We start from the raw sequence: 8769 nt of genomic DNA on the forward strand, positions 1-8769 counted from the left end.
TCTTCAAAAACAAGTCACAAATATTTAGGTTTTTATTCATTTATTTTTTCAGCTCAGTGTGTCTGTATAAACAGTCAAACAGGAGTAAACTGTGCATTTGTTGGACTATTTCCTGCAGTGGAGGTGTGCTACTGAGTATTTAACAGCTGCTGGACAGTGTGGGACTGACTCAAAATGAGTCCTCTTGTTCGTGGAAATGTTTGAATATTTGACCCAGTAAAACAGTGTGGGCACACTTATATATAGGTTTTAATAGCTTCTAGACAACAATAGAGCTGTATGGCACAAAGGAATAAGATATATCAGGAACTGAAGATACAAATAATACCAGTGATGGGATATAACATGTACTCCTTGGTTATCTTGCAGAGTCTACACTCTGCATCAGAGCCAAAATAGTAAAAGTTATTTATTTTATTGTCTTAAATGGATTTAAAAATATTGGATATAATATTGGATCTGTTAATTGGCCATAATCAGTCAACCCATAGTATACAGGCATGTATATAATTTCCTTTTTCTTGTACTTTGATACATAAGTACATATATTGGAAGACAATTACAGTACATTGAATATGAAATACTTTTACTCACATGCCTTTTGTATGTGTGACTTTCACTTTTTTACCACAGTGATATTGTAACATAATATATTTACATTTACTCAAATATTTTGAGTACTTATCACAACACTGGGCAATACTTGTTATAAGGATCACTTAATTGATATTTTTTATCTTTTCATGTCATTGTATCTTTTCAAAAAACTGAATATTGTTATCATGTTTATCCTTCAATTTCTGCTCAGAATCCATGTCCAAAATCCATTCATCTTTTTCAGCACATTAAAATTAATGTTTTTGATAGGAAGTACATTTTTTTCCCCCCTAGCAAATAAGCGACATTCATATTAGATTTTGGTCTTTTGGACTCATATTAAAATTTCTTCATTAAATCTGGGAGAGTTACTTTGTTTAAGTCCCTATCATTAAAAGCATGGTCTTATGCTTTACAACACAGACAATTATTGTGTCTCTTGGGCAAAACATTACATTCACAAAGTCAGATTTCCTACATTTCGACCAAAAATATCCACATTTAGACTGTCCAAAGTCCCCCAACACATGAATTATTTTATGAAACATGGTGGACAAGATAATAGATAATTTGTATTATATCTAATTATTATTTTGTAAATAAAATTACTTTGTATTTAATATGCTATATACTTATTCTTGCTTTCTGTTTGTAATGTTGTTCGTTTAATAAAGTTTTCAAAGAAAAAATCTGTCGTAGCTTTTCGACTCGTCTCTGATTGGCCGATGAGCCACGTAACGTCAGCCAACCCCGCCCCCATCCGGGTCCATTCATGTGGTCCTGATAACTACGGGCCTGTCAGGCAAGAGGTCCCCCTTCCTGCCTTCTTTCTCTGGTGTCCGAGCTGCGGAGAGGAGCCGAACATGCCTGGGATTCTGCTGGGAGACGAGTTCCCCAACTTCGAGGCCGACACCACCGTCGGCAGGATCAAGTTCCACGACTTCCTGGGAGGCTCGTAAGTGTGCAGGCTTCTCACGCAGGCATCACACAGCGACGCTTTTGTTTACTCCGAGTTTGGAAATGTGCATTGTGCACTATTTTGATAGTCTATCGAGGTTGTCTGCGTTGTCAGACTGAGGGGAAGCTCCCTGATCTGATGATTTAAGGATGAACTCTGAATTAAGATAAGCAGCTTGATTTTATTCAGATCTGCTCACCGGTCCAGACGTGTATCAGCTCTTGATCTCCGCGTGTGACTGACTGTCATGCGACACCTGCTGAGCTGGAACAACAGAGTTACACAAGCATGACTCGGCTGAATTAGAAAATGTTGTTAATGTGCCATAAATGTAACAATGCACATGAAAATGGAGCAATTGCAGAATGGCTTTGTGTCTGTTTTCATTTATGCTGTGTTTTTATTTTCCAACCAGGACATTAGTGAGGTGTGAGCAGGACAAAGCCTGTATTGTGTGTGAACTTGGAACTGCGCTTCAGTGCTTGTGTCTCCTCTTGGCATCAGCTCTCGGTCGACCCTGTGGGCCCCTGCAGTCTATAATGCCCCAACAACTTCCAATTGCTATTCGAATGATTTTCACAAGAATGATGACCTCTTTTTGAACAATACGAGATCGACATTTTTCTAAAAGCTTATTATCTGATAATCTCTTTCTATATTCATCGTAATTCTCCTTTCCACCCTCGTTCATTGAGGTCTGGCACACAATGAATAGAGGGTGGAACTGGTCCTAGTTTACCGCACTGGCAAAACCTGCTTTCCAAATCGAGGAAACTACCCAGTTAGAGTTATTGCATAATAAATCTGTTCTTCCTTTGGTGGGAAATTATGTTCAGACTGTGGGAGGTCACCATGTGTTGCAATTGTGACCTAGTTATGAGGTCCATTCTGTTTTTCAGCAATGCCTGACTGAGTTTTTTTTGTGTGAGTGGAAGCCAAGTGGAAAAGTTGCAAGCTCATCCCAGCAGAGTGAAGAACAAAGTTTTTACTGCCCCCTTTTCGAAGCGTGCAAGTAAAGAGAATAGAACAGCCCGTGTGGGAACTCGGCGGAAGGTTTTGCAGCCAAAAATGATTTTTTTTTTTTTTTTTAACTTCCTGTCAATGTTTAAATCAGCAACAGCCTCTGAAAACATTCCTCTTACAAACTGCGTCAGTGTTCAGGGTTTGTTCTGCTTGAACAATTTGGGACTTTCACAGTGTAATCTGAGCTTCTGGTCACTCTATAATCAGCTGATCACAATGCCTGTTAGGAGCAAAGCTTTTTTTGTTGCCTCTAGTTCCTCATGTGATGGTACGCCATAACATAGTGAAGAATAAATCCACACATGTGATGTGATTCCTTTTGAGGTAGTCAGTCAACAATTTCAAGGGTTAACACGCTTGCCAAGTTGTGCTTTTGCAGGAAATCTCACGCACGTCTATTCCTTCATCCGTGTCACATACGTTGAACATTTTCAGCTTCAGCGCAGCTGGATTTAAGCTGGAAATTAAGTCTTGAGCTTGAGCCAGATGCACAGACACCTGTTGCTTCAATCTGTGGCTGGAATTTCCTCTACTGGGACTTGATGTTCTCGGTCTGTTCTCTTTCTTATCACCATGTCTTCCTCCTCTGCTGTCTCAACTCCTGTTGCTTTTACTCCTACACATTTTAGTCTTTTTGCCTCTTGGCCTGCCATAAGGTTCGATTCAACCTGCCAGATGTTTCTAGCAAAAAAACGATTACTTTTAAAATTAAAGCATAAAACGCTGTTAATGCAGTTTTATTTTTCTGTGGTAAAATGCTCTTTAAATATTTATGATCTCTAATTATTGCTTGTTTTTCATAATCACTGCACAGCGGGCAGAGCGATACTTTGTGCAGGAAGTTGGCCAATTAAGGGAACTTGCAATATTTTGCATCTTAACAGTGCAAGTTTTTAGTTCTCCTCCAAGAAAAAAAGTATGGGCTACTTTTCTTTCAGGAAACATGGATACCTCAAGATAAAGACGCACAACCACAGCAGACACAAATGCAGAACACGCCTGAAACAGAATAATTGTACACATCAAAGCTCCTCAAATTAACTTTGTAATGTCTATTAAACACTCAGGAACATGGAAGGTTAGTCTTTTAAAAGTTGCTGTGTGTGTTTTCCTCTGTAGATGGGGTATCCTGTTCTCCCACCCAAGGGACTTCACTCCCGTCTGCACCACTGAGCTCGCCTGTGCCGCAAAGCTCACCAATGAGTTTAAGAAACGAGGAGTGAAGATGATTGCTTTGTCTATTGACAGTGTTGAGGATCACAAAGCCTGGAGCAAGGTTAGAGTTGCACACACACACACACACAAACACATTTATTGTATACGTCTACCTCTGTTTAATGACGGTGTAAATGAGGTGAAAGGATGGCTTTGTGGGTGGAGTGAAATTTAACGAGGGTAATTAACGCTCACATGCAATGTTTTAGTACTTTGAGTTGGCGTACTATCTACAGACATGACAGCAGTGTTGATGTCCAGCTCCACCTTTTAATCTCTCGTGGACAGGTTGCTCTGTGTGCTTCCTGCCCCGTAACCTGAGTTCAGTCTAAAACCTCGTTAGATGGGAGCCTGCAGAACTCTCCACTACGTGGATCCATGAAATATTCTGTTTGTAGTGTTGGTGAACTTGAAATGTCTCAGCTGTCTGAGAATGACTCTGAACTGATATTCATCATTCTGCCCATGTGTCCATTTGAATTTTTAAAGTTTTAAGTTTTATTATTTTTAGTTAAATATGATTAAAAGTCATTTTTAATTTAATACATTTGATCAGATATAACTTTAAATATATCTTAAAATATAATATAAATATAATTTAAAAATTAGGGGGATTTAATCAATATATAACTCAAGTAATTCAGATCTAATTCAAGTCTCAAGGCACTTAATTTTTCCAACTTTTTCAAAAATGGAAAAGATTTTCAAGTCATTTTTGAATGTCACACAATTTGGAGTAACTTTTAAAGAATCAACATGTGTGGCTATAGAATTTACTAATCAAAATATTATTACAAAAACAATTCAGCCTCTTTGTTTTCCATAAGGAAACTCAGGAGTCAGTTTCATGGGTTAAACTCTGAGCAGACGTGGATTCACTGTGATTGGCTTTTAACTGGGTTGTCACATTACAACACGCCTCCTCAGACAGGCTCGTGATTGGTCAAAGAGGAAACGTTCACTGGGAAAGTGTCGGTTAGATGAACTGTGAGGTTTTTATTTTACAGCAGAAACACCACCTGCCTGCCAAAAAAATGTAAACTATGATCTATTAGATCCTGGTGTTTTCTCTCTTTGCTCCCCCCGGATGATCTGTGAGGCAACAGTATTGGCTCAGCAGTGATAGTGCCTGCCGGCCTCTTAGTTCATGGCCCTCAAAAGGACTATAACATGTTATTGAACCACTGGTTATGGCCTTCACAAGAGTTAAAGATTAAATGTCTCTGGTCAGTCATCAAACCTGCAAAGATGGATTGTCTGCTGGGATAGACAGAATGATTACATTCACATTAACAAAGGTGTCAAGACTGAATGTGGCTCTTACCTCTGTACAGGATGTGATGTCAGTTAGCAGTGCGGCTGAGAACGATCTGCCCTTCCCCATCATCGCTGATGACAAGAGAGAGCTGTCCGTCAAGCTGGGCATGCTGGACCCTGATGAGAGAGACAAGGATGGACTGCCCCTCACCGCTCGCTGTGTAAGAAACCAGTCCTCCATAGATCATGAGCCAAGATTAACACATGCAAAATGGCAATAAAAGGTGCAAGACAGTCATGGCAGGACAGATTTTTGTGTCATCTTCTTTGTTCAGCTGACATCTTAATTGTTTGGTTGGGAGCCAATCAAACCAGAGAAAATCCTAGCTTTGTGCCAAACAGACAGTTACGTTTTTCATGCTTTAATGCTCAAAAAACACAGCAGTTTTCTCATACTACAAAAAAGCTGAATATGTCTCCTTAATGTTGATCTTATGTTGTCTTAACCCACTTCAGGTCTTTGTGATTGGCCCCGACAAGAAGCTGAAGCTGTCCATCCTCTACCCTGCCACCACAGGAAGGAACTTCGATGAGTTGCTCCGAGTTATCGACTCCCTGCAGCTCACCGCACAGAAGAAGGTTGCCACACCTGTCGACTGGAAGGTACGCAGTGTAACAGTGTGTGCATGTCAGTCAGTAGCCCGGGAGGGTCATGGGAAACAAAAATGAATGCCTAGACCTATTTGTAGTCGCATGTAGCACTATACGGCACAGCATTTGACTTTTAGTATCATTTGACTACTGGAAGAAAATACTTGCTGCCATGTCCTATATTATGTTATGAAAACCCACCGTCAGCATCCGATCAATAGAAGTCATTAATATCATCTTTAATCTAATGGAGGCAGCTCTGATGGCATTTACTTTTATTGATGCACATTTATTTCCCTCTAGCTGAGACTTTTATGAGAAGATTGATACCACTGACATATCTGTCCACTAAATATGAAGCTACAGCTGGACTCTGTCCAAAGTTGACAAAACCCCTCTATGAGCACCTGTACAGCTCATTAATTATATTTAGTTTGTTTCAGTTGTTTATGGAGGGTTATGTGCAGAACTATTTCTGTCAATGCTAGGCTAAGCTATCCGTCTCCCTGCTCCAGCTTCATGTTTAGCATACAGATATGATGGTGGTTTCAATCTTCTTATCTTACTCTTGGCAATAAAATGTAGAAGCGTATTTCCAAAAATGTTAAACTACTCCCTTAAGTTTCTACAGTTTCCCCTGCATTTCTTATCTCCTTCTCTTCGCCTCTCTTTCTCTTCCTTTTTGCGCTGTTGGATGAGGTGAAAATAATTGAAAACAAAGTCAACACTGGTCCTCTTCAATAATTTGGTCATGTTTTGGATAGACAGTATAGAAACCACTGTCGGTCTGAAGTTTCAACATAACCGTTCAGGACTCTCACTTCTCCCCAGGGGAATAGGCAACGCTCTGAAAAATACTTGGAAAACAGTTTTGTCACTTGAGGAACTGAATAACACAAGATAACATCAGTGACACTCTAATTTAAAGGATAACTCAATTTTACACATTAAAGTGTGTTTACAGGTGTTGGGGAGTACTGCTGCATATGTGAAAAAGTAGTATAAAGCCTTTTGTGGCTCCAGAGGAAACTGCGTGTAATTTAATAAACCGCCTCCAGTGATGTCACTCAGTGGCTAAGTTGCATGTTATGTAGGCACCATGCTGGTGGACTGCGTTTCAAAACCTGAGGCCTACATTACCCACAATGCAACTCAGCCACTGGGTGACACCTTTGCAGGTAGTTTATCAGATTACATGCAGCTTCCTCTGGAGCCACATAAGGCGTTATAATACTTTTTTCACATATGCAGTAGTACTTCCCAAGATCTGTAAACACACTTAATGTGTATAATTGGCGGAGTTGCACTTCAAGAAACTATAACAAAAACCATCTTACATTTTACATATATCTTGCATTACATCACATTCATTTAGACTAACAACAAGCGCCTTGAACCTGCATAGAAACAACAGCTAGATGTTGTTAAAAAAATCTCATTTTTAATGGGAACACTGAAGAAAGTGACCAAAAGCCACATGACACAGAAGTAACAGTGAAGGCTTCCTCTACTACTGCAATCGAAACTAGACCAACACTTCTCTGTTTCTGTGTCCCTTTCTTTCAGCCTGGTGACAAAGTCATGGTCATTCCCTCGCTCTCTGAGGCTGAGGCCGCTAATCTCTTCCCCAACGGTGTGACCACTAAAGAGGTGCCTTCTGGGAAGAATTACCTGCGCTACACCCAGCCCTGAAAACACACTAGAGACTACATCCTCCTGTACTTTACTGAACTTTGACTTGGAACTCTTTGGATGATAACTCACATATATAACTGACCAAAAGCCTCCATGCACCTATCAGCTTTAGTGACTATTTTTCTTTTAGTCATGCGATGTGTTCAGCAATGAACCAGGAGCATTTAAGGAGTAATTGTACAGTGCCTTTATACGTCCCTTCAATAAAAACACACTTTTCACACACGTCATCTGATTCTTTGTATCTGTTCACACTTCAGCACAAGTTTGGTAACAGCTTCTTTTGCTGCGATTTTCTGTACCACTAGGTGTCCTCCTACAACCTAAATTGGAAAAAGATCTGTTCAGCTTTTGCTGCAGTACTTCTTGTGTATCAATAGGTGGCAGTATATGCACTGTGATTGACCCAGTGATGCTTTCCTCTGACAGCACCAGTCTGTTAACAGTTGCAGTGATGGGAGTGGCACCACATGGGCTGAAATGACTCCTTTATTTACATTTTCATTCATTTTAAAAGATGATTCATAACATTACGTTTATCTACTTTTCAGATAGACTTTAGCTCTACGCTGTTTTGTCAAGCACACAGAGAGACTTACAAAACCTTTGCTCTGCATTTTTAATCATTTTGCCAACTCAGCAGAACAGGCTAATGCCCTTTGTGTCTAAATGTCTTAATGTACCATTGATTAGTCTTCTAAATTGATAGTTGTGTTTGTTCTCTGCTTCATGTCAAGGCCTTTTAAATGCCACTATCCCAGATGAAACTTGCCAGCTGCAAGAAAATGTTGTACTATGACTACAGTATATCAATTTCACAGTACATTATACTTCTACAACTCATTTCAGAGGGAAATGTATATTTTAAATCTATACATTTATCTGACAGCTATAGTTACTAGTTACCTTACAGTTTAAGATATGAAATTAAAATAAAAACGTCAGCTGAACGTCAGATGAAACCAGTTTTCAACCTTTTTGGCTTGTCAGCTGTTTACAATGAGCTTTTTGTAATTGTGCCCCTGATCTCAGATGTTTGAGCTATTAAAAGTTACCTTGGCAGGCAGCTGGATTCACAAGATCACGTGACTTCGTAACATCTGGAACATCAGGTAATACTAGAAGTTCCTCCAAAGAGACATTTTCCATTTAAACTTGTTTTCTGTAACAGTTTGAGGCCCAACAAGATACAATTATTCAATATTACATGAAAAGTAAAAAAAAATTAGATCAGTTTAAAAAGTGTAAAGGAATATGTGTAGCAAAGGTGTGTTTTTTTTCTGAGTTCCTCTTGATCACTCCTAGGTTGAGAACCACATGACTAAACTACCTGGCTGTCATTCCCTCCAGTAAGTAAGTAAGTAAGCAGGGAA

The 8769-nt window shown here is 39.4% G+C and overlaps 1 protein-coding gene across 1 annotated transcript; it reads left to right on the top strand.

The window, feature by feature from the left end:
* The first annotated feature begins 1378 nt into the window (after positions 1-1378).
* prdx6 (peroxiredoxin 6) lies at positions 1379-7621 on the top strand. The gene is made up of 5 exons (XM_084354397.1): positions 1379-1552; positions 3698-3854; positions 5128-5271; positions 5567-5713; positions 7268-7621. Exons 1-5 carry the CDS (start codon positions 1461-1463, stop codon positions 7391-7393), a joined length of 666 nt encoding a protein of 221 aa, XP_084210523.1. The 5' UTR covers positions 1379-1460; the 3' UTR covers positions 7394-7621.
* Positions 7622-8769: the final 1148 nt, after the last annotated feature.

Source organism: Pagrus pagrus (genome assembly GCF_965226575.1).
Source record: "Pagrus pagrus genome assembly, chromosome: 6".
NCBI classification, from domain to species: Eukaryota; Metazoa; Chordata; class Actinopteri; order Spariformes; family Sparidae; genus Pagrus; species Pagrus pagrus.

What these genes read in the sequence shown, in the direction of transcription:
- prdx6 (XM_084354397.1), top strand. Translation starts at nt 1,461, where the DNA reads ATGCCTGGGATTCTGCTGGGAGACGAGTTCCCCAACTTCGAGGCCGAC. An exon ending in TGCCCCTCACCGCTCGCTGT is followed by an intron (nt 5,272 to 5,566) that starts GTAAGAAACCAG and finishes AACCCACTTCAG; the next exon opens with GTCTTTGTGATTGGCCCCGA. An exon ending in CCACACCTGTCGACTGGAAG is followed by an intron (nt 5,714 to 7,267) that starts GTACGCAGTGTA and finishes CCTTTCTTTCAG; the next exon opens with CCTGGTGACAAAGTCATGGT.